The 23534-nt window shown below is 42.4% G+C and overlaps 2 protein-coding genes across 5 annotated transcripts in view; both read left to right on the top strand.

Annotated features, from left to right (window-relative positions):
* LOC138724321 (broad substrate specificity ATP-binding cassette transporter ABCG2-like) overlaps positions 1-23534 on the top strand; it is a 434882-nt gene that overhangs the window by 272240 nt on the left and 139108 nt on the right. The gene's annotated exons all lie outside the window — the stretch shown is intronic.
* SEC31B (SEC31 homolog B, COPII coat complex component) overlaps positions 1-23534 on the top strand; it is a 34863-nt gene that overhangs the window by 2139 nt on the left and 9190 nt on the right. For 3 of the 4 annotated variants that reach the window (XM_069864266.1, XM_069864268.1, XM_069864265.1), the window contains exons 2-21: positions 3128-3216; positions 4773-4896; positions 5673-5868; positions 6595-6690; positions 7774-7914; positions 8434-8576; positions 8831-8930; positions 9992-10153; positions 12082-12234; positions 12969-13199; positions 13892-13966; positions 14565-14648; positions 15600-15708; positions 16113-16291; positions 16963-17089; positions 18648-18793; positions 19929-20102; positions 20731-20919; positions 21587-21806; positions 22195-22524. In XM_069864266.1, coding sequence (XP_069720367.1) covers positions 3138-3216; positions 4773-4896; positions 5673-5868; positions 6595-6690; positions 7774-7914; positions 8434-8576; positions 8831-8930; positions 9992-10153; positions 12082-12234; positions 12969-13199; positions 13892-13966; positions 14565-14648; positions 15600-15708; positions 16113-16291; positions 16963-17089; positions 18648-18793; positions 19929-20102; positions 20731-20919; positions 21587-21806; positions 22195-22524 — 3058 coding nt within the window. In that variant the 5' untranslated portion in view covers positions 3128-3137. Of the gene's footprint in view, positions 1-2683; positions 2847-3127; positions 3217-4772; positions 4897-5672; positions 5869-6594; positions 6691-7773; positions 7915-8433; positions 8577-8830; positions 8931-9991; positions 10154-12081; positions 12235-12968; positions 13200-13891; positions 13967-14564; positions 14649-15599; positions 15709-16112; positions 16292-16962; positions 17090-18647; positions 18794-19928; positions 20103-20730; positions 20920-21586; positions 21807-22194; positions 22525-23534 lie in introns of those variants that run through there. The other variant, XM_069864267.1, reaches the window with a different exon arrangement.

The raw sequence follows: 23534 nt of genomic DNA, 5'->3' as shown, positions 1-23534 counted from the left end.
CCTCTGTCCTGCGCACCACCCCCCCACCCCCCTTCATTATTAGGTTAGATCTGTAATCGGCTGTCTGGAGGAGGAGGAATTGTCATGATTAATTAATTAGAGATCTTGAGAAAAGCGTAAGCTTTCTCAGAAGTCTTAGATGCTATTTTGGGAGATGTCAGCAGGTGGCAATCTCTCCCTAAAAATTCTCCTGTGGAGGAGTCCGTTTCTTGTGAATTTTCTCGGGCAGCCACCAGAGGTTGCTGAAGAAGGGCTTTTTCTTGCTTTAAGAATCGTGGGTCCTGTCATACAGACATACACAGTGTATAAGATGATCGCTTCTTGGAGAGTATGACTCGATTCAGACGGTTTTTCCCCTTCCATACTCAGAGCCCACTAATTTAAGATGCTGGTACATCTCCACAGAACCTCAGCTGCAACGGAGCTGAATTGGCAGGAGATGCTTAAGAGATGGTGGGATTCTGGGATCTTGGCTTCTTATACATCTCCTGAGGGCCTTCCCAAGTCTGCTGGCACTACTGCTGCTTTGCCTTGAGGACCAGGGACACATTGTACCTGATCAATACCTATGATCCAGCACTTCTGCAGTTATTCTGTGATACTGAGCCACTCTAAATGGTGCTTTGTTTGCTTTTCCTGTGTCTAGGTGAGTTATCACAGGCAAGACACTTTACCTTCATGTTCTGTCCTGACTTAAGTTTATGAAAAGAAAACAGTAATGTTAATTTTCTTACACAAAATGCTCTATTGACAAGGCAAGCTGGACAATGGTCAGTGTAGTTCTGCACATTTTTTGTGGCTTGTCTTTGTGTGTTAAATGCTAGTTGTGTCAGCTGTGCAGTCAGTCCAGCACAGGGAGTATGGAATGGGAGCTTGCACCATTCACCTAGCTAAGTTTGTGATGGCAGCAGTCCTCATCGCTTCCTTACCAGTTAACTTACTAGAAAGAAAAGGTCTCCTGACTATTGTCAAATAATGTTTGCAGGGGAGTTGCCCTCTCAAAAGCTCAGGATCAGTGAGGTCTCTATGTACAGCTAGCTACTACAATTGATTGATTATAACTGGAGGAGAAAGAGACAAGAAGGGGGCTGGTAAGGAACAGAGCGGCTGTTCCGCACCCGCATGTCTGTGTAGTCAAATGGTGCTTTGTGCCAGCAACGGCCTATTGCATATACACCTGACTCCTGGGGATATTTTCATTGAAGAGAGGAGACATGGATAGTGTCCCTGTGCTAGTATGGGAGACAGATGAGTAGGCGCTGGAACTTCTTGGCACTTCTGCATAGTGTGTGCCAAAAGGTGGGAAAGTAAGCTTTACAAGTCTGTTACGGTGTGAGGAGAGGATCATTCCACCTCTGTTCCTGAGCTGCATGGGGAAATAGTTGTGCTTGTTTTATTATACAAGAGTTCTGTTCAGATTGCTGTGGGCCTTAGCTAAGTTGGGATAAGGCTGATGTGACAAAAGCAATAGGCACTTTGATCTCAGTGGTACTGCCGCAGACTAGTGCTAAAAAGTGTTAAATAAATTCTAATCAAACAGTATGTCCTGACAGTGCAGGGGGTATGGGGTGGTTGAAGAGAATGTCCTTAGCTTCTGACTGGTGGTAGAGAAGAAACCCTAAAAGGAGTGTGAAGTTTATTAGTCATGAGGTCTAAGACATGGAAGCGATGCTGACCACGTTTCCCCTGTGTGGACCTCAGGAGGCTTCATATAAGCCACATGACAACAGGAGGCTTTTTCAAAACTGGGTGGGTTTTTTTGATGGTTTGGACAGACAGTGGGCTGGCCACAGCAAGCTACCTTTGTGGACTTGGTGACAAATAAACATCCGTGCTGTGGCCTGAGTAGGGCCAGACTCTTAAGTACTGACCCTTGTAGCCTTGCATCTGAAGAAAGAGCTGTGCGACTGTTGCTTAGCTGTCAGCCAGGCTAACGTGGGCAGTGTCAAGCAACCAGGAGAGGTTAAGCACAGTGAGCTGGCAAGATGCAGATTCTTTTGCTGTGCTGCCTGCTGCCAGCTTTACTTTATTCAGCATTGTATCACCTGAGTGCATAGTTAGCAGCTCGGTTCAGCTAGAGTTAAAAACCTGCACTGCAGCCAAGCTTGAACGATTTAGGAACTACTTGTTAGAGGGATCCCCTAGCCTGTGAATTTTGTGTCTATATGTCATTTATGTTACTGCCATGCCTAGAAGGCCTGGGCATAGTCTGGATTGGAGAGGCACTGAGTGCTTTCTCCTTTGCAAGAAGGGGATCCTGTATGGAACAGTAATTTGTATCTATATTCAGTTTTGCAACTTCCTGGCTGCCTGCTGTGGTTTGACTTTCAGTTATCCCGCTACATTATTGCCTAAATAATCTCTGTCCAGTAACACAGGGAAATCGTGTTCTCATTTTACAGGTGTCAGTTGATCTATCCAGAGTATAATAAAATAATTGTCAGAGCTGAGATTGAATACCAGTAGTTACTTCTGTATCAGTTCTTCTCACGTTCTACCATTTATAAACTCAAGCAGAAAGTCAAATTAATTTTTTTCTTTTGTTTCTCAGAGGAGTGAGAACAAAGTACATTAACTGAATTGGCACGCAATAGCAGTGCACTTTGTTTTCTGTTGCCACGTCACTTTTCTGCTTGGAATTTAGCCTGCCTTAGATATTCTTTCTGCTCCCTTTTTGCCGATGTATATACTGATATCAGCTCATCCAGAGAGAGCAACTAGTGCTTTGCAAACACATTTAATTAAATTAATTTCTGCAGCTGATTTAAACCAGCCAGGACCAAAAAACTGAGTATGTTGTTTAACTTAGATACTTTTCCTCTTACAGAAACTCTCGTGTAGTTGAGGTATATGAAAAAGACAGCTATATTTGAAAGAAAATCTCGGATCAGACAGCTGAGTTTGTTTGGTCTGAGTTTTGTTTTTGTTGTTGGGTTTTTTTGTGAATTCTAAAGTACCCTAATTCATTCCAGTTTAGGAAGTATCCTATATTCACCAGTTCAGGAAGTAGCAAGTAACTTCTCTCTATTGCAAGCATTTTGTTCTCAGGGATATTTTGTTACTGGTGTGATTATTTTCATGTTGATTTTATGTAGCTATTCTAACCACTGTGTGAAATTTCTTCTAGAGCCTAGAAAATGAAGCTAAAGGAAATTGAGCGAACAGCTGTCCAGGCATGGAGTCCAGCAAACAACCACCCCATTTATCTAGCAACAGGTAAAGTTCTTCACAATTTGTGAAAATGAAAGTATGAGTCGCAGAGAGATTTTATGTAGAGTTGTATTGGGTTAAACTTTCAACAATTCCCACCTTTATAATCTCTGGAAAACTTACAGGCGCTATACTGAAAACATTACAGCCTTATTTTTTTTAAAAATGATCTATAGAGGATTATTTGTATGCCCAGCTTTGATACCTTAAAGGCCAGTGATTTTTTCAAAGGGTGAATACGTGCCTTTTGTTGATCTAAATTCTATTTCTGTCTGTATGAACTCCAGCACCTGCTTGCTATAAAAATTCAAACAAAATAAGGTTACTTATTTGGTAAGTCTGTGGAAAAATGCAGTTCATTCTAATCATGTTCATTTAAGTTCCCTTTTATTTTGTTGGTCTTCAAATATTATCAGGTGGTTTGACAATCAAATAATAGAAATCTCCCTAAAGCTGCATGTCTTGGTTATCATTCAATTTTCAATATTTCTGCAAACCTTAAATTTGCATTTTGTTGATATTATTCATTATTCACTACTGTTATAATAATTTTATTTCCTGAAGCATGAAGTCAGCCTGTTTGCCGAGTTGGCAGTTCGTGAGTTTGTGTCTGTGGGGAATCAACAGCTTGGGGTTTTGGCCCAATATGAGGACGAGTCAGCTTTGTCTACCGCCTGAATTGTGCAGTGCTGCTATGCTGTCTTGGTTTTGGTTATTTTTTTTCCAGGGATTACTTTCAAAAGAAAGTGACAAAAGTTTGGCTGTTGCCTTAAACACAACCTTACAATTTGGGGGGTAGATAGTTTATTTTGTGTTTCTCTAATAAGGCCAGATTTTTGGTTAAACCAAAAGTCTTGGCTTCAGTCTACTTTGGGTCAGAAACTGCAGTTTCATAATTTGTACTGCTTTTTAGTAGTCTCCTGGGCACTTACCATGCTGTTAGCATTTACAAAGCACTTCTGTAGTAACTGGGTGACTGTTTGCCTGGCAGTGTCCCGTTAGGCAATGTTAAATCTATTTTTAGCTTTTATCCCGTAAGCTAGGGAGAAAGGAAGCCACTGCTGTGTGTCTGCTAGTGGTCTCTGTGTCATTGGGGAGTGTGTATTTGGCCAAAGTTGAAGAAATTTTGATGTAGACCATTTTTAGAAGGTTTCATCAAGATGTATGGTCATGGTTGAGAGCAGTATGCAGAAATAATTGGGATCATTCTTGTAGCAGGGTTTTGCAATGTGACTGTATTCGTAGTTTAGATAAGGACTTAAAATCAGAAGCTGTGGCTGCTTGGAAGAGGATATGTGAATCGTATATATCCCAAGAGAGAAAGGTATGTGCACAATAGTGATTCTGGTGCCCAGAATTTCTTGAAAAAGTTCTGATTTCTTTCAAAGTCATTATCATAATTGTTGATTCCTCTTTCTGATGTACTCAAACATGTCCTCTCCTTGAACAAACACAGCCAAGGTTGTTTTGACTGTGAAGAATGGTTTCCAGTGCCTTGCTCTTTCTTTGTCTTCCGCTTTTGAAAACAATGCTCATTTGTTTTGCCCTTGTACTTCTGCCAGGAACATCTGCCCAGCAACTGGATGCATCCTTCAGTACAAATGCCACCTTGGAAATATTTGAGGCTGACTTCAGGGATCCCTCCCTAGACATGAAGCAGAAAGGAACACTTCCTGCCTCAAACAGGTACTAGAGACTCGTACTGATGTATCCATTGGTGGAACTGGAAAGGTCTTTTCTGGTACAAGAAAGGAGAGGAGGAGGTCATATTTTTGGGGTGTAAAGTGATCTTTTGGATCAGTTGACCTCTGTCTTCAAGAATTGAATATTTCTGTTGACACCAATAATGCTGGGTGTGAAAGTACAGCAGCTGGACCATTGGAGAAGTTTGAAAGGGCTTACATGGTAGTCAGTCAGGAGAGTCATTCTGTATCATGAATTTTCTGGGGCTAGTGATTTGCAACAAAGAGACTAGAGGCAGAGTGAAACTTGTTTTGCACCTTTTTAAGACAACATGATTTCTTAGACTCATCAGTGTGAGTGACATTTGCACCCGTTGAAAACACAGCCTTGATCTGCACCTAGCAGCTTTTACAGTGGGAAAATTTTTCTCTGGAAAATAAAACTTATAGTCCTGTAATCTAATTTTCTGTATAGTCTAGGTTAGAGGAGTTCACCCACCAAATCCAGTATGAGGTTCTAAACATTTTAATAGGGTAGGAATTAAAAAAAAAACCAAAACAGTCTGGCTCTTCCTTTGTAAGTTGCCTTTAAAAGTCTTTGGAAGGGAGCTTATTTCTGGTTTTCCGCATGTGAAAACCACAGTCATCTTCAAAGGGAAATGGTTATTTAAGGGTGAGACTGATCATTATGTTTGATAGGTCAGAACGTGGATGTGGTTTTTGGTAATGCAGAGGATGTCTTGACTTCACCTACGCCAGCCTTATTTTCTTCTTTTTTAGGTTTCATAAGCTGATCTGGGGTAACTTTGGAAATGAGTCCCCAGAGTCTGACGGAGTGATCATTGGTGGAGGGGATAATGGTGTATTGACAATGTACAGCGTGCACCGCATCTTGGCTTCAAAGAGCGAGCCTGTAATTGGGCAGACAGAGAAGCATTCTGGTCCTGTACGTGCTCTTGATTTCAACCCTTTCCAGGTATGTGACGTTAAGATACTAATAACTGAATCCATATTAAAAAAATATTTTCCCCTCTATATAGAGATTTATAAAAACAGTTTTTAATCTGAAAAAGGCATGGTGGTTGTGATGCAAGTCTGGTTTGGGACTCAGATTTGGATTTTGTTCACAGCTTTGCCGCTGGATTCCCTTATAACCTTGATCATATATTTTACCTCCCTGTAAAAATGAGTCTTGTTTTCTCTCTTAGACCATTACCCATTTGAAATAGAACTATTTTTATTCTGTCTGTTCGTGTGTCATTCAGTGAGGCTCTGATCACATTGGAAGGGACAAAAGTATGTAGTGAAAAGAATGTAAGTTTTCATGGTAGCACAAAGGCAAATTGAAAGTTTTCTGCAGCCCCGTCTTCACAGAAGAAATGTTCTTGGCGCTGGGATGCAGAGCAAAGACTCAGCTGGCCAGAGACAGTGGCTTCCAGGCCTGTGGCAAAGTTTTGTTATGAGTAACACCAGCCCTCTGCCTGTGTAGCTTGCTAGCCAAATTTTAAACAGGTCTGTAACATGGCACAGCTGAAGGCAAGAAGGCCAGGCTTGGTTTATAATCCAGTTAGTATCTTTCTGCATACCAGTAGCTGCTCTCATCTGACTTCAGAAGCTCTTGTGGTTTTGCTTACATTTATTTTTAAGAAATCTGTCCTCTGAACCTGTGAAACTCAGCTGAGCTTTTCTTTTTTTTCTACAGAGTAACCTCTTGGCTTCAGGAGCCAATGATTCTGAAATTTTCATCTGGGACTTGAATAACTTCAGTGTGCCTATGACTCCAGGATCTAAATCACAGGTAAATGAGTTTTCCTCTGGGCAATACCCCTGCAGTTTTATATCTTGGTAGTCAAGGCAGAAAGAAGCGAGTGTGCGTAGTCATCCTGGTCTAGACAGTCTGTGAGTGGGAAGTGACCTTGATATCTGTCAGGAGAAAGATGGATCAGAACTGACTGATCGGCTTCATTTTGGGGAGGTGGAAAGGGTGCTATAAGGCGGGGGGAGGTATGCTGGCAAGCTCTGGGAGGATGCGCTTTGCATGGATGCATAAGCTTTTTGTGGATTTGGTTCAAGTAACTGACCAGTTTATCTTGTGATCCAGCTGGGGCACGTGTGATGGATTAGGAAGGCTTATTGGACCTTCTCTGAGGAATGAATTTACTTCAGGCTTCAGCTGAAGCTTTTCATATCTCATGAAAGTAATATTCCTGGCAGAGCCAGTGAGCCATTTAATGCATCTTGGCTATTACTCTCAGATATAGTTTCGTGAGTTTGAAAAGGAAGAAGCTTATGATCTTCTGATGCTGATTATATTATTCAGGACAATCAACTCTGGAAAGTGAAAAAAACGTAGTAAGCTTAACTAAAGCAGGCCAAGTTTTTCCTCCAGTAAGCCTCCCATTTGTCTCCTTGTCTGCTTCCTGCATTGCAGTAGATACAGTAACGGCAATTAGCCTTGAATGCTTCATCATTTTCCATCTCACTGCTCTCCTGAAATGTTGTGCAAGGTCATCTTTCCATTTAAGTTCATTCCAAGAGTCCGAGTAGAAGCATCTGTGTTCTCTCAGCTGTGGTTCTCTCTGGACTGATTTATGACATGTTTGGCCAATGCATAATCCAGTACCTGCTCCCAAAATGCAAAGGTGCTTTTCCAGGTGGCATTCCCCAGTAGAATTTGACTGTCCGCTTTACATTCTGAATACAGGACTTTCCATGCTCCCTAGTCTTTTTGGTTAGTGATGTTACTTTCAGTTAGCTTCATTGATTGAAGACAGGAATCTATATGTTCTCAAATCCCTTAGTTGTGCTAGTGACAGAATCCTTTAATTAGTGTTCCCTCAACATAGGAATAATGGGTGTGTGGCCTTTCCTATCTTGGCAGCCTCATGAAGACATCAGTGTGGTGTCCTGGAATCGGCAGGTACAGCATATCCTGTCCTCTGCTCACCCCAGCGGCAAGGCGGTAGTTTGGGACCTCAGGAAAAATGAGCCTATCATCAAAGTCAGTGACCACAGCAACAGAGTGAGTGGAGGAAAGACTGATTCTGATTCTGACTAGCTTAAAACATGCCATATGTGATTGCAATGCAGTGGCTTAGGCTTTTGGGATCAAGTGGGTTTGATGAAGCAGCTGCTGGGGCTGGTTCTCTTGGAGCTGTAGTATCAAAGCATCTCTCTTTTTTTTTTTTTTTTTTTTTCCCAATGAAATGGTGAAACAAGACCCCTATCTGTTCCTAAAATTAGGGCACCCTTGCAATCAGCTTCTATTGAATGAAACTCAGTTATGAGAAACCTCCTGTGTTTTAATCCTAGCTGTCTTCCTAGATCAACTTTGAACTAGTCCTTTAATTTATGGATGGTTAGTGGGTTTCTTCCTATGTAGACAAGGTAAAAATACTTGCTTCCCCAGCAAGACGTTGGTAGACTTGCTTTATGCCAAGCATTCTGGGCACCTTAAGTGCAGAATGATGTGGCTCTGGGCCATGTGTACTCTTGCCAGCTTGCTTTGCTGAATTTTCAGCCTATACTACTTTTGTCACAGATGCATTGCTCAGGAATGGCCTGGCATCCAGAAGTTGCAACCCAGCTAGTCCTTTCCTCTGAGGATGACCGCTTGCCAGTGATCCAAATATGGGACTTACGTTTTGCTACCTCTCCTTTGAGCCAGCTGGAAGGGCACACGAGGTGAGGGCCTGCTTGTTGTGTTGCTTTTCATGAATCTTCATCTTTAAAAGGCAGACATCTGGGAGACTGGGCTTGGGAGGAGAACTGTGATTGTTTGCTAGGTCTCCTTTGTTTCACAGATGATTCTGGTTGAGGGTAGAGACGAAAACTGGCATTTTTGAACTTAAGTGCTGGTGCGTGCTGCTTTCTTGGTGATAGAGTGGAAGAGTGGGCTAGGTATTAAATATGATTGATTTATTTCTTGTCTCTTTTAGGGGAGTTCTGTCTGTCTCTTGGTGCCAGGCTGACCCTGAACTGCTGCTGAGTAGTGCCAAAGACAGCCGGATTTTGTGCTGGAACCCAAGTGTGGGGGAGGTATATAACCACAGCTATAAGTACCTCTGGTCTACTTCGCAGAGTTGTGTGCTGTGCTGTGTGTGTCCCTTCCTTGTATCCCTGTGGAGTGCCAATGTAATTTCCTCAAGTATGCCTTCTGCACTCTTCCTCTCCGGAGTGAGTGAGTGTGTTGTCCATATCCAGAGTGAAAACGGCAGAGACAGAGATCTTCTCAGATATATCTGTGTCCAGAGATTATAGAGGGAAGAAAGCTTTCACTAAAACGTAGTTTTATCTGTTTGATTACTCTTGCTACATTCACATGTGTAATGTTCTCTGTGTCCATTTGTTTCTTCTTCGTTCTTGTAGGGTATTAAGCTTTTTGAGGGAAACTTAAAGGAGAATGAGGAGCATTTGTTAGGGTCATTGAGAAGGGGACATTGTAATTAAACGTGTGTAAACTTTATTCATTGTACAGTGATTTCACATGTATGTGCTTACCTGGTCATGTATCTCAAAATTGCCTTCTTTTAAGTATTTAGGTATCACCTGAATTAATACAGGTCTATGTAAAAAAAAAAATCTGCATCCCTACTCATTCGATACTGAATTTCTGGATAAAACTGAATTTTGAACTTTGAACAAAGTTCACAGAGTTGATTTGATGATAGCATGGGGAAAGTATTCTAACAGTGCTGAACAAAGTTTAACTGGGAGCCCCAGGCTGGATTCATTTAATGGGATAATTTCACTTAGCTGACCACTTTGCCTTGAAGGCATGGAAAAAAGTTCATCTGTTTTCATAAATTGCATGAAATGCCGCTTTTGTGGTTTCATGGGATTTGATGCTCGCTCTATCTAGCAGTTAGAAGAGAATGAAACTCTGAAATGTTCCTGATGTTAGATTTTTAAAAAAGTCTTTTCACTGTATTTTAGCTCAGTGCACTCTCACCTGATTACAAATGCAAAAGCAAAAATAAGAGACTTGTATACAATGGTGATGTGTAAATAAATTGTGACACACTTGCTGTGGGCAAGTGATTTGTGGGAAGCAAGGAACAACTCATGTTATGCTTTTGCCTTTGCTCTTTCTGTGATAGGTGGTTTATGAGTTACCCATTCGGAGTCAGTGGTGCTTTGATGTCCAGTGGTGTCCCAGGAATCCTTCAGTCTTCTCTGCTGCCACTTTTGATGGGTGGATCAACATTTATTCTGTTATGGGTGGGAATTTAGAAGCTCAGCAGAAGACACAGGCTGACAAGGTAAAGTCCTGTGCACATGTTTCAGCATGACTTCTGAGAGTGTTAGAAGCACACATGTATAACAGTATGATTTTTTAAGTGATGCAATCGGTCCTGCCCACCAGCATGTACAGCTGTGTGGTTTGAGAACCAGAAGCTACCTGTGGGGGAACTTTATATCCACCAAGTCCCAAAGTGACGATGTTGCCTTTTGACTAAGGTGTCTGTCTCTCTTGTAATAATTTTTGAAGTGTGTAAAGAGAACCAAGATCGTGTGTAGTTTTGATGTTACATATATTTTATGGTTATTACTACTAGTCTGAAAATAAAGGAACACGCTTGTCAGAGCAACAAGCTTGTCTTGTCATTACATTAAAATTAAATAATTGATACTAATTAACACAATACCTTATTCTTTATTAGTTCAGAAGAGATTTTTTTTTCTTGAAGTAGCTTATAAGCTACTATCAGTAGTTTTCCTGAAGTCAATTGACTATAACTTGGAGCATCGTAATATTTTGATACTGAAACCCATTACTTAGCCAATGAATAGATGGGCAAACTCTGAACAATCTGATTAAATGTCAATACAGTCTAAAATTTTAGTTTTAATTGATGTTTGGTCTTTTAATTCCCTCCCTCTCCCCGAACCAACAAATGCCTTACAATACAGGTTTTAAGAGAATATGTATGAGCTGGCTTAGGTGTTATTTATATAGTCATTTACAGCTGACTGAGTTCAGTTTCATAGGATTTGCAAGAGACAGAAAATAATTCATTGGGCAACAGCTGTAGGAGATTAAGGATTTATTTAACCCATGGAGGTTTTTCTTTCTGTGCATTCCTCATGTGCATGCATCACCCACTCTTCAAAACTGGAGAAGAGTAGGGTAGAATAACTCCTAGGTAAATAAAATAACAAGTAAGAACACAAATAGGAGGAGATAATGCCAGTTATAGATGTGGAGAGTTTGTGACCAAGAGGTCACTTTCTTCTGGATTTCATGGTATCAGAATAGAAACTGTTCAAGACCTGGTGGTTGCTGTTACTGGTACCCTGCTAGTTTGTATTTATGTTTTGAAGGTTTAGCACGATTGCTCTGTTAGGTATAAGCTCTTCCACTGGGAATGGTCTTTCTTTGGAATTGTTTTCCTCTCAAGAAAGATTTGAAAGACAAAATGCGAAGATCTTGCCTGCGGTTCTTTGTTTAGCAACCTTAGCTTAATCAGCCTTATGTTGCTTCCTTTTAGGTACACTGGTCAGTTGTATTCTGGAGCTATGCCCTGTGGTCCAGTCAGACTTGAACAGGGTTACGTTTAGCAAACAACAAATCTATGCCAACAATGTTGAAAATCAAGTATGCTTATGAACAGTATTGTATATGTGCTCACTGACTTTCTAAATGTCAGAAATCCAGATCAGGCACCACTTTTGACACACTTTCGTCTAGACAACAAAGTCTGGAGAGATTATTTCACCACCCTTGTCTAAGCTATAAAAGCTCAATAGTCCTTAAAAATAACACGTTTGAACGACCCCAGCCAGAGAAAGGGAGTCAGCATTCCTTTGTGAGCAAAACAATAAATAAGCTGGACAACTTTTGACCATATGTTGTCACTGCCTTGCATAAAACAAGTAATTTTGTAACTGGTGGATTTCTGAGCTGGGTGCTAGGCTAAGCAGTATTTGTTAGAGAATTTGCAGCTTGCTAAGAAAAAGTTACTTAAATCTCTCAAGGTGAAGCTTTCTTGAGAAATAATTTCTGAAACTGTTTGGAAACGCCATTTTTCTTACATAGAGGTTTGGAGGTATTCCAGAAAGAGGTGCTGTAATAGCCTCTTTCTTCATCAGTGAGGAAAGTAACTCATTACTAAGCAGTAGTTTTTGTGCTTACTCCATACAGAGAGGAGTTGAATTATACCTTATTCATTTCTCCACCCGATTCTAGATCTCTTCCTCCTTCAGCAACCTGGATCCCTTTGGCACAGGACAGATCCTTCCTCCTCTGCAGGTGCCAGAGCAAGTAGCTCAGACTACCTTGATTCCACCACTAAAGAAGCCACCCAAGTGGATTCGTAGACCTGTGGGGGTTTCATTTGCAGTAAGTGAACAAAGCTTTAGCTTAAAACGCAATAAATGTGTTGTCTTGTGATGCAATGCAGTTCTTCCACTAAAGAAGCCTTTATCTTCCCATTGCTAGTTGTTTTAATGCCTGTTTAGGGTACAGTGTGAAGTCCCATGGAGCAAGGGTCTTTTGCTCGACATTCAGATATATTTCCAACAAGAAAGGCTCCTCTAGTAGAGAATGGGAGATTGTAAATAGGAGTTAACAAAGCTAAAGAAGACTCATAAAAGCTGTCCTTGTAGGCTGTAACATCCATTCCTATTCTCCTCTTTCTTTTGCCTTCCTGTCCAGGTATTTAGTTTTCTTCACATCTTTGATCCTAAACTGAAAGGGTTAATTGTTCTTTTAGCCCTTGGCTGGACTTGTTCTCTGTCTGTTTAGTGCCTGCTATTCACATAATAGTTTTATCATTGCAGCCTGCTTCTCCATGGCAGAGAACAAACAGTTCCAAATGGTACTTTTTCCTCTGTGCCTTTCTGGCATTTGTAATTGGCTAGGCCTAATAATACACTCACAAGTGTCATTGTTATCAGCCTTCAGCTGAAGGGCTTGTGAAATCCCTCAACGTCCCTACCATCCATACACATTAAACTGTGTTCCTTGTGATCACAGCTGGAGCTTGAGTCTGCCTTGCTAAATGAAGAGCTAAGTGTGTTGCTTTTATGTTCATTTATAAGAATGCTTACTGTATCTTACTCTGTCATTTTTAGTTTGGAGGAAAACTGATTACCTTCGGTCTTACCAAGGCTGCTGGACAGCAAATGCAGCAGTCCTATCCACACCAGGTATTCATCAGTCAAGTCACCACTGAAACTGAATTCCTGTTCCGGTCCAGAGAACTGCAGATGGCCTTACAGTCAGGGAACCTCCTTGATTACTGCCAGGGCAAGATCCAGACAGCCAAGTCGCCATTTGATGAGAACCTTTGGAACTTCTTGAAGGTAGGATGGCTGTGGTGAAACATAGAAGTCAATTATTTTATGGTCCTGGGGTGGAACACGTTCTTTATGGTCCCCTCTAGCCCTTTATGTTTCTATTTTTTAAAATATAAAATGGAAAAAAATAAGCTAGTTAATTACTTGTCTAAATAAAAGTTTTTACAGTTGAGGTCTTGGAGGATGTCTTATTTTGCAGTAGGAGTGGTCTTCTCAGCAGTCTCACTTTGGCTTCTTGTCAAGGTTCTAAACAGGATTTTCTTGTCTCAACCAATCAATTTGGCTGCATGCAGCCTGTGGGAATCCCTGGAACTGCCTGAAGTCCCCAGCCAGGGAGCTTCTGTAACAATTAGTTAACTAATTTTTGTGAAGTAGCTAGGAGTTCAGGCAACTGCCTTGTCTCAGTTTCATCCAGACTCAAATCAGTCCTATGCAGAGATTAGTTTGGCAATTCCTAGGCCATTCCTCAGTTGTAACTGTATGACAAACTTGAATTTCACCTTTTTATTGTGATTATAACTTAAATTCCATAGATCTTCCCCATGATAGTCATTAGGTGGATTTGCCATAGTTGACTTCCTTATCTATAAACCAAGCTCTAAACTTTGCTGCTTCCAGAAGCAACCAACCATTGGCAGTGTGTAGATATCTGGGATTTTACATATTTTCTTGTCTTTTTAATGTCTTTTGGGACTCAGGTGAATCTGGAGCGGGAGCCCAGGACTAAACTCCTCAAGCTGCTGGGCTACAATAAAGAGGATTTACAAAAAAAGGTAAGGGTTCCTTCCAATAAAGAGAAACGATTATAGGACAAGCTCTACTGCAGGAGAATTGTAGGATCCCTACTGGAAATGAATGAGTGATCTCACAGCCTTCAAAAGGCCAAACTGTATGAAATACCAGCTGAGAGGCAGCTCAAGCGTCACCCATTAAAAAGGGAATGCAGGAACTTGTAAGGGTATAACTGTAGCTGTACTGGGTCAAACCAAAGAGATCTTGAGCGCAGTTATCTTGCTTCCAGTTGCTGGCGCGCTGGGAAGCATATAACAACAGTGCAATTGTGAGAGCTGCTTCTAGCATTCATCTTGGGGGATTCCTCAGCCAGGAAGAAGGTGACAGATGAAGACAGTCTGGCATAGCAGTGATGGAGCTGCAGGGTAGGAAACTTCTGCAGCAACATGGACAATACTCTGAAAAGGATAAATAACCTCTGATAGGCAGCCAGCCAGGAACAGGGAGAGGCTGAACTTTTCAGACAGGTGAAATTGCTGGGAGAATTGTCTGGAGCTTGCCAGTCGCTTGGTGGCTTCGCTGCCTAGGTGTTTAACTTTGATGGGGGCTTCACTCTGTGCATGTCTTTTACTTCTGTAGATCTCCTCATGTTTGAGCAATGGGATCACAGATAAACAGCTCCTTCCTGATGCAGATGAGACAAACACTGCACAGCAAGATCAGGTATGTCCTGTGCATCTTGGCAGCCTGGAAGTAGTAGAGGGCAGAATGAACACGAAGGTTTAATTCCAACCATAAGCTGTTGGACTCAATGCAGGCAACACAGAAGGCAGTTCACAGGCCTGTCAGAACCTCACCGGGTTGGACTAAATGATCATAGCAGTCCTTTCTGGCTTTAAAACAAACCAACAAATGATGAAGATGGATTCCTGGCTGTGAACTGCACGAAGGCTTGCTTAACCAGTGCTGATATCTTCAGTGATAGAATTAGCCTCACCCAAGCTTTACTTCATACTACAGTTCTGGATTTCATCTGTGAAGCTTCTGCTGTGGTATTTCTTTTGTCTTCCTTTAATTTTTACTTCAATCCTTTGAGATGTATTTTCATAGGATTTTGAGATATCCCTCTTCAGATGCTTTCCAAGGCCTAGTTCACCATGCACTGTAAATTTTGCTCCTTTAAGGTGTCTAAAACTTCTATCTTCAAATTAGTAATTTTCTTCACAAACCTTAAACACTGGCTGAGATATTCTAGGGGTAGCAATTATCCTGCATTTCAATAGAGCACCAAGGATGATTGTGAATTCTGCTCTTTAGGTACAGGTGTCACTTGTTGGGCGTGTCCCTATTCCATCCAAAATTGTTCAGCTTGCTCAGGGGCTGGTAGTTGAGTTGATGAATGCAGCCCTGCAATACTCTTGACACTGCTTGTCTTATACTATCTATTTCTTAAGCTTTGTCCATAGTGGCACTGTCCTTGTTGCTGCCCTGATGAAACTGTGCAGGTTGATAGACCAGTGACAGGAGGAATGATGGTTTTTCAAGTTGAAATCAGATTTATGTGAGCGTGCTCTATCAGATGGATAGAAGCCCCATCCTATTCTGTAATCCACTAACCTATTTTGGGTGTGATCTGTGTATTCAGTACATTAAACTCTTGCACTCTTTGCACAGCTTTTGGTAAATTCCAGTGATGATGTAGCTGCTGTTTCCTCCTCTTCGGCCTTTTTTGACCACCTCATCCCACAGAATATGAGCACATTGGAGATTCCTGTCACAGAAGGTATGTTACATGAAGTATTTTTCTGCCCTTCTATGAAAAGCGGAGGGGAGAGAAAAAACCAGAAAATTGGAGAGACTGAGAAGAATCTGGTCCACTAGCAGATTTAAGCTTTTAAAACAACATGACCCTTCCCAGTGTTGTGCAGCATATCTCAGCCTAGTACAGAGAAATAATCTTTCGAGATAAGAGACTCATTACAAATATTGGAGAATCTTTCAGATGATGGAAGACTTAGTCAAGTCAGTGGGGGTTTTTTTAAGTGCAAAATCTGACCTGAGTTTCCAAATTTTCTTTTAGCTGAGTTTCCACATGTTATTGTTTTTACTGCCTGTTCTTTAAAGAAAGTTTCATCAATGTGTTTGGATGATGGTCCTGTGAATTGACTCTGCTTTTCACCTCTGCAGATACGGATGGACTCATCAGCCAAGCACTTTTGTTGGGAAATTTTGAGGGTGCAGTGGAGCTGTGCATGCGAGCAGAGCGCTTTGCTGATGCCATCATCTTAGCTATATCTGGTGGGGAGAATCTCCTAAAAGAGACCCAGAAGCGCTACTTTGCCAAGCGGAAAACAAAACTCTCCCTGGTAAATGGCAGTTTTTATGTACCCACTGAGCAGAGAAAGGTGTGCAATATCTTTGCAGAAGTCTGTCTGAATATGCGTGTAAATGCTTTGGTGGTAAATAAAATGTCAGCAGAATCTGTGCATCTTTTCTTGACTTGACATTTACTCTAATATCTTGGTAGTTTTATGACAACTTCATGTTGCCCACCTGCAGTGTCTGTGTTCTCTGGTTTTTTTTGGTTTTTTCTTTAATCTAACGGTTTCTGCCTCAGCTCCCCATGCTTGTAACCTGTGGAGCTTACTGCTCCTTCACAGCTCATCTGGGAAGGTCCTAGCTTACTGCTTTACAAATGGGGAAGTGTGACAGGGGTTGGGATATCCAAAACTGTATTCCTGGTGATTGATACTAGCTGCTCTGAAACAGGGTATGTGTTAGATCTTTAGTCTTGCTTAGTGTGGCTGTTTCTATATCCAAGTGCTTTGTTGGACTTTCTTACTTTTCTCAGAGGCATTATGTTACAATTACTGTTAATATTGGCATTCTGGGATGGACGAACCTTAATGTACGGTGAAGCAGTTGCTGCACAGTGGGAAGTGTGCCTGAAAGTGTGCTACCACAGTGGGTGCACTTACTTAAACAATCAGCTTATCTTTGTCTTCAGTGACTGACAAGCCTTATGCTTCCCTTACAGCTGCTTTCCTCCATTGTGCAGCAAAACTGGCAAGATATTGTTTGCACATGTGATCTACAGAGCTGGAAGGAGGCACTGGCCATCTTGTTAACATATTCAAAGCATGAGGACTATACCCAGCTCTGTGGTATGTAGTGTATTATGTTTTGATATGGTTTTCCTTAGAGAAGGGCACCTCTGGACTACTTACAGAAAAAAGTGGATACAATTGAGGAAGGAAAGCACTCCTTACTCATTACAGCTAGGTGTAACTTATTAAGTGTGGACTCTTCGGGTTAGGAGAATGATAGGTGCATGCTATAGCTCAGAATCACGGTGCAAAGTTAGATAGTCTGATTATTTCCTGTCACCTTTACCAATAGCATGTCAAAAATAGGAAAGGCACTAAGCTGAGACACGAAGAAGGTGATATTTGTTACTTTTTTCTGGGAAGAAAGGCATTTCCTTCACAGGAAAGGGTCAGGTGGCTTCATTTCTTCTGGAAGAGGTTTACCCTTCCAGCACATTTCCCTCCCTTTTAAGGCCAGGAACAGGGATTAATGGATATTTTATGGCTGCAGTAGTTTCCACAGTCCAACATGCTTAGTGACTGGTTGTTCTGAGAGTCACGAGTTAGGGGGCAATCTAGTGACTGAATCTGATTAAGTTGCTCATGTTGGTTAGCTTGGAACTAGCTCCTGGCTGAGGGGAACAGCTAAGTGCTGTTGCAGAAATGCTAGTGCTTTATCCAGGTCAGATGGCACAACTTGAAATGCAAGAAAATGACATCTTCTACAGATCGAATGGTAGGAGTGGAAAGTGGCTGTGGCAGTAGTGATAGTGAGAGCTTCAGCTCATCTTTATCTCCTAGCATTTGCTAAACATTGACAACTACCAGATTACTAGCTGTTCCTGGTACTGGACTCTACTGTTGCCTGGAGATTCTCACACCTGTTTGGAAAAAAAACATTGTATTCTTTTCACTGAATTAATCTGTCATTTTTAAAGTTTTTTTCTTTCTTTTTTATGTCTGAACAGAGGTGTAAAAATTGGCAGATATATAAAAAATTACTTCTCCTTTCAACCAAATTGAAAGTTAATGATGCCCATTTCTCTGTGTTATCCAAGAATTATACAACACAGCTGGTGAAGGGTCTGGAGCACAAGTCTTATGAGAAACAACTGAGGGAACCGGGGCTGTTTAGTCTGGAGAAAAGGAGGCTGATGGGACACCTTATCACTCTCTACAACTGCCTGAAAGGAGGTTGTAGTGAGGTGGGTGTTGGTCTCTTTTTCCCAAGCAGCAAATGGTAGGACAAGAGGAAATGGCCTCAAGTTGCACCGGGGGAGGTTTAAATTGGGTATTATGGAATATTACTTCACTGAAAGGGTTGTCAAGCATTGAAACAGAGTGTCCGGGGAAGTGGTTGAGTCACCATCCCTGGAGGGATTTAAAAGTTGTGTGGAAGTGACACCTGAGGACATGATTTAGTGGTGGACTTGGCAGTGTTAGGTTTATCATTGGCCTCGATGATCTTAAAGGTCTTTTCCAAGGTAAATGATTCTATGATTCTGATAAGGTGCAAATCCAAAGCTGTCAAACCTTTTCATGCTAAGCCAGAGTAGAATTGCTAAGAGATGAGCATTGGGGTTAATGAGCAATTCAGAAAGGGAGTGTGTTAAATATTCACCGTGTTTCTTTCTAGACATGCTGGGTGCCCGCCTAGAATCAGAGGGAGATGCAGCTCTGTCCAGCAACGCCTGCCTATGCTATATCTCATCAGGCAATGTGGAGAGGTTGGTGGAATGCTGGGTAAAAAAACATGAGACTTCATCACCCCTTGCACTGCAGGTACAAGTGCTATAATGTTGGTTTGACTTCCCTTTAGGCCAGTCTATTCACCCTGGTCTGTTTGCGTCCCATCAAGACTCTGCTGTCCCATCAAGCAGAGTATGAGACTATATGTTCCAGCAGACAATGAGACCTGTTTGCAGTCATCAGGGTGTCTCCTCCTAGCCTGTTTTATGGGCTTACATTCAGAGATGTTTAGACTTTACCTGTTCTTTAACTGGTAGTTGCCTGGGAGTACATTTACTGCTGTACTTATCATGTCTAACTGTGATGTTTCAGTTATCTGGCTGTACTTTCAGAAGAGCCTCTGGCAAAGTAAAGTTTAGACTGTAATATTCCTACTACAAGTAGAATGCATGGGAAGTCACAGGTTGCAGATGAATTGGGGCTTCTAAGTCAGTATTGTTACTTCCCTATTACACTTAAACCAGTCCTGGCTAAGTCCTAAGCAGGGCTGTGTCCGCCAGCTGTTCGAACTAGGCAGGTCTTCCACTTGCATATCTGCGGATAATGCCCTCTGCTACAGAGTTCCCTGGTTTTGCAACCTCACTAGTGAATAACGGCAACAAAAAGGCATCTTCACCATTCCTGATTCTGCTTGAAACTGGCTTCCTCCAGTTAACAATTATCAGCCAATAATGCAAGTATCATTCTACAGATAAAAACATCACTGTTATGTTTAGGAGTTGAAGTAGCTTTAAATAACTAAAAACTTTCTGGTCTGTTTGTCAGTAATAGTACCTTTTCCTAGTGAATTTCTCCTGGGATGGTTTTAATCCTTAGTCTTCCAAGCTGATAGCTTGTAACTCCTAGAGATACAATAGTAACTGCCTAGTAAAAAGGTTGCAGTTGATTAGAATGTCCTTGTGGCTCCTGATTTTCTTTTTTCCCTTATCATAAAAATATCAGCGTAAGGTTTTGCTTCCTGGTTCCTGTTTTTTCTCCACGAAGTCCACAGGAGGAGACTGTCATCAGTGACAGTATCTGGTGCATAGTGGTGTAACTTCTGTTCACATTGGTCCCAATGTCAGTTGAAAGTGGGGAAAGCCATCTAGTTTTGTCTCAGCATGAGATGGACCAGTAAAGCCAGTCATATTCTGGCTAGTCTATTTCTTCTCTCCCCTGGTTTATTCAGGATCTGATAGAGAAAGTGATGGTGCTGACCAGGTCCATTGAGATGCTCCGAGGCACAGCAGGACCAGTGCCAGGCCCTGTCTTGGCAGAACGAATCACCCAATATGCCAGTCTCCTGGCATCACAAGGATGCTTGGCAGCCGCAATGAATTACCTACCCAGCAGCTCTAAAGAGGTAAGTGAGAAACAGGTTGTTGTGGGAAAGAGTAGTATATGGGGAGAAATGATACTTTGTGTGAGGGAGAGCTTGAGTTGTGACATGGATCAGGACTTAATATTTCACTTTAATTGTAGTAACTTCACAGTAGAGATATGGGGTTTTTTTCTAGAACACAACTTTTGTCGTATTTTTTTTTTTTAATAATCTTTTTCTTTTTAGTACCTTTGATTCAGGGAGAAGGAAGGAAGCTATAGAATTGTTAAATGGTTCCTGGAGAGCAGTGCTGGGAAGCAGCTCTCCAGGGAATCTGCATCTATATCTGAAACTAGCTGGTGGAGGAAGGGAATAGGGAGTAACCAGGTAGCTTGAAATAAATCTGTCTAGTTTCCAAATCTGGGTAGGGATTAGGGAGGGAATGCCCTAAAGACTGTGGGAAAGATCTGTGAGACTTCATCTGCCTGGGAATATGGCAGATTATGTCCCAGATTTTCACTTACAGGTTGTGGTTGGTTTTTTGTCCTGGTGGCTACTGGGAAAATGGTTAATTTTGCGAGTTAATTCTCAGAGTCTGCTTTGAATGCCTCCCCAGCACCTTCCATCTGAGGCTCTCAAGGCACTTTTCCTAAAGCATAGTTTGTTTCAGCTCCTGATTGAACAGCTCCGAGATCGTCTTTTCCATGCTCAAGGAGAGAATGTGGGTGATCAGCAGCCACCCCCTTTTCCCTACACCCGTGTCAATGTAGGTGTCATTAAAAATACATCTCCAGCAGTCAAAGGTGGTCCTACCCCTGAAGGAGCAGCCCACAAAACAGGTCCGAGGCATCCAGAGAAGGTAGGCCTTAAACTCAGGTATTGATGGCTTGGGGAGAAGGAGGAGGGCTACTGGGTTGTGAAAGACATGAAGTAATATGAGATAATACAGATTGCAGGCATTGAGGAACTCATCGGTGATGTCCTTCACTGGAGCAAATGCAAGCCCTGTGATAATTCAAAAGCAGGCTGTCTGACATATTTTTGCAAAGCCTTGTCCCACATGCAGTCACTGGAGGAGACTGTTACAAGTGCAGTGGTCCACTGATCCGTCATATGCTGAGGGAAAAGGGGTCTGTGATTCACTCTCTAATGCCCATCTCACTTTTGTATCTCATTTAGTGCAGCACAGCTTCATCTCAGTTCTTGCCCAAGGCGACTGTTCAGGAAGTTTTGTTTCCAGCCTTAATTACTTCATTGTTTCCCATGGTTGTGCTTCTAGGAAGCCACTGTATGGGAATCAGCTTCCTAGGACTAATCCTTTTGAGAGCCAGAGAATACTCTTCAGAGTGTGGTGCCTAGCTTGTTGAGCAAGTTATGTAGTAGCAAACGTTTTTGATCCAATCCACCCAGGGCACTGACAGCAGCAACATCTTCTCTTGCCTGAGAAGTGACAGGGATAGAAAGTGCATCAGCTTGTGTGTAGGCATGTGACCATGCCAGCTCTTTGCAAGTTCTTTGTTTTTTAGTTGCAGCCCAGCTATCAGTCACCATTTGCCTCTTCAGCACCTTCTCAGCCTTCAGTGCCTTCCCTCTTCACACCTCAGCCAGTGCCAGCGATGTCTATGACACCTCACCCCACTGCCCTTCCTCAGGCCGGCACGAGTCCGCAAACAAGTGTCTATTCCAGAGGGTCTGCATACCCACAGCACAACTTAGGCTTGGTTTCAGCAACTGTTTCAGGACCAGGTAAGCACTGTCTGATAGTAGTGTCCATTCTCCAGGTTTTTTTAGATTAAAGCCTTCAGTATGGATTGCTGCTCTACTTTCTTCTTCACAAGCCTGTTTTACTTGCAAAGAACAAGTCAGCTCTCTGAGAGGCTTCTCCATGCTTCTGACACATCTAGTTCTAGCAAGTGTTGCTGTACATCCACTAATATTAAGCATATATAAGGGTGGAGAAGCCACAGCTGACTGTGGCAGAGTTTGATTGATGTAGCCTGGGTTTTGGGGGTTATGCCTGGCATGGATATTCTAGCGTATGTCTTGAAGAAGTGCAGACTTACTAGCATGGAGAGCTTCAGGAGCAGTTTGCACATGAAACAAATAATGCTGATGTACTCTTTCTCATTTGTAGTTGTGTCACAGTCTCAGCCATTTGGACCAGCAGGAGTCAGACCTATCGGTCCTGCTCCCTTCCCCTGCCAACCTTCTCTGCCAGGACAGTCTATGCCCATGACATGTCCTGGTGTTCCACCATCTGGCTCGGTGCTTTTTACTCCAGCCTCAGTCCCATCAACACAGCTTCCTGCAGCTTGTCCTCTCCCTGTGGAAAACCAGCCTCCTCTAGGTTTCTCTTCAGCACCTTTCAACTGCCCCATGAACATGGGTTACCCTCAGGGAGGTCCTGGTGCTCCATCTACAAAACCCCTGCCAGCAGCCAGCATTCCTCCTCCTCCTCCCACAGGTAAGTGCTGCTTGTGTGATTTGTGTGTCCAGGATAGTCCTGGATGGAGTTTGCTGTACGTAATGGGTACAAACCTCCTGAGGCCTGGTCTGTCATCATAAAGGCTAGATGTGGCACTGAGGCTAACCTTGCAGGCCCATTCTGCTGCATCTTGCTGTGGTGGTGAAATACAGCAGGGGTGACAGTTTCATTCAGCCTGTTCTGCGCTGTCCCTGAGGCTGTGGTTGCAGGATACTGTCTTTTCAGGTCCCCAGTTTGCTCTGGGTAATCACGCGCTCCAGAAGCATCTGCTCTGACTGAAAGTGTGGTGATTCCTAGGGAATGCCAGTGCTTGCTGATCTTGCCCCTGTCTGTAACTTACACAAGAAGTGCATTTGAAATGCTGGGATGCTGCTTCTCTGTCTGTGGGGTCCCTCTTGCTTAGCTTCAGGATAAGTGACCGTCTAAGGAACCTGAAGGTGCATAGTACCATAAGACATGATGAAATGCATCTGCAGGTCCTGAGAGTACTGGCATATACAGTTGCCTAAAGCACTGTACATCGTATTTGAGAAACTGTGGCAGTTCAGTAAAGTTCCAACTGGTTGGAAAAGGGGAAACATAACACTCATTTTTAAAAAGGGAGATAAGGAAGACCCAAAGATCTACAGGTCTGTCAGTCTCATCTCTGTGCCTAGCAAGATCATGGAGCAGATCCTCCTGGGAACTGTGATAAAGCACATGAAAAATAAGGAGGTGACATGTCTTCCAACATGACTTCATGAAGGGCAAGTCATGTGTGGCAGATTTGGTGGCTTTCCATGATGGGGTCACAGCGTTAGTGGATAAGGGAAGAGCAACTTCTACCTGGACTTGTGCAAAGCATTCAGCACTGTCCTGCAAAACATCCTGTTGTCATAAAATGTTTGCCTGGTAATCACTTCTGGGTTCCTCTATGCAGTGTTGTAGACCTGGAACCTTTCTCCTCTGGGCCTGCAGTTTGAATCCAGCCCAGTCTGCAAGTACTATGA

Source organism: Phaenicophaeus curvirostris, chromosome 9 (genome assembly GCF_032191515.1).
Source record: "Phaenicophaeus curvirostris isolate KB17595 chromosome 9, BPBGC_Pcur_1.0, whole genome shotgun sequence".
NCBI classification, from domain to species: Eukaryota; Metazoa; Chordata; class Aves; order Cuculiformes; family Cuculidae; genus Phaenicophaeus; species Phaenicophaeus curvirostris.
The sequence above is the reverse complement of the archived record's forward strand: the minus strand, read 5'-3'. Positions and strand labels throughout refer to the sequence as shown.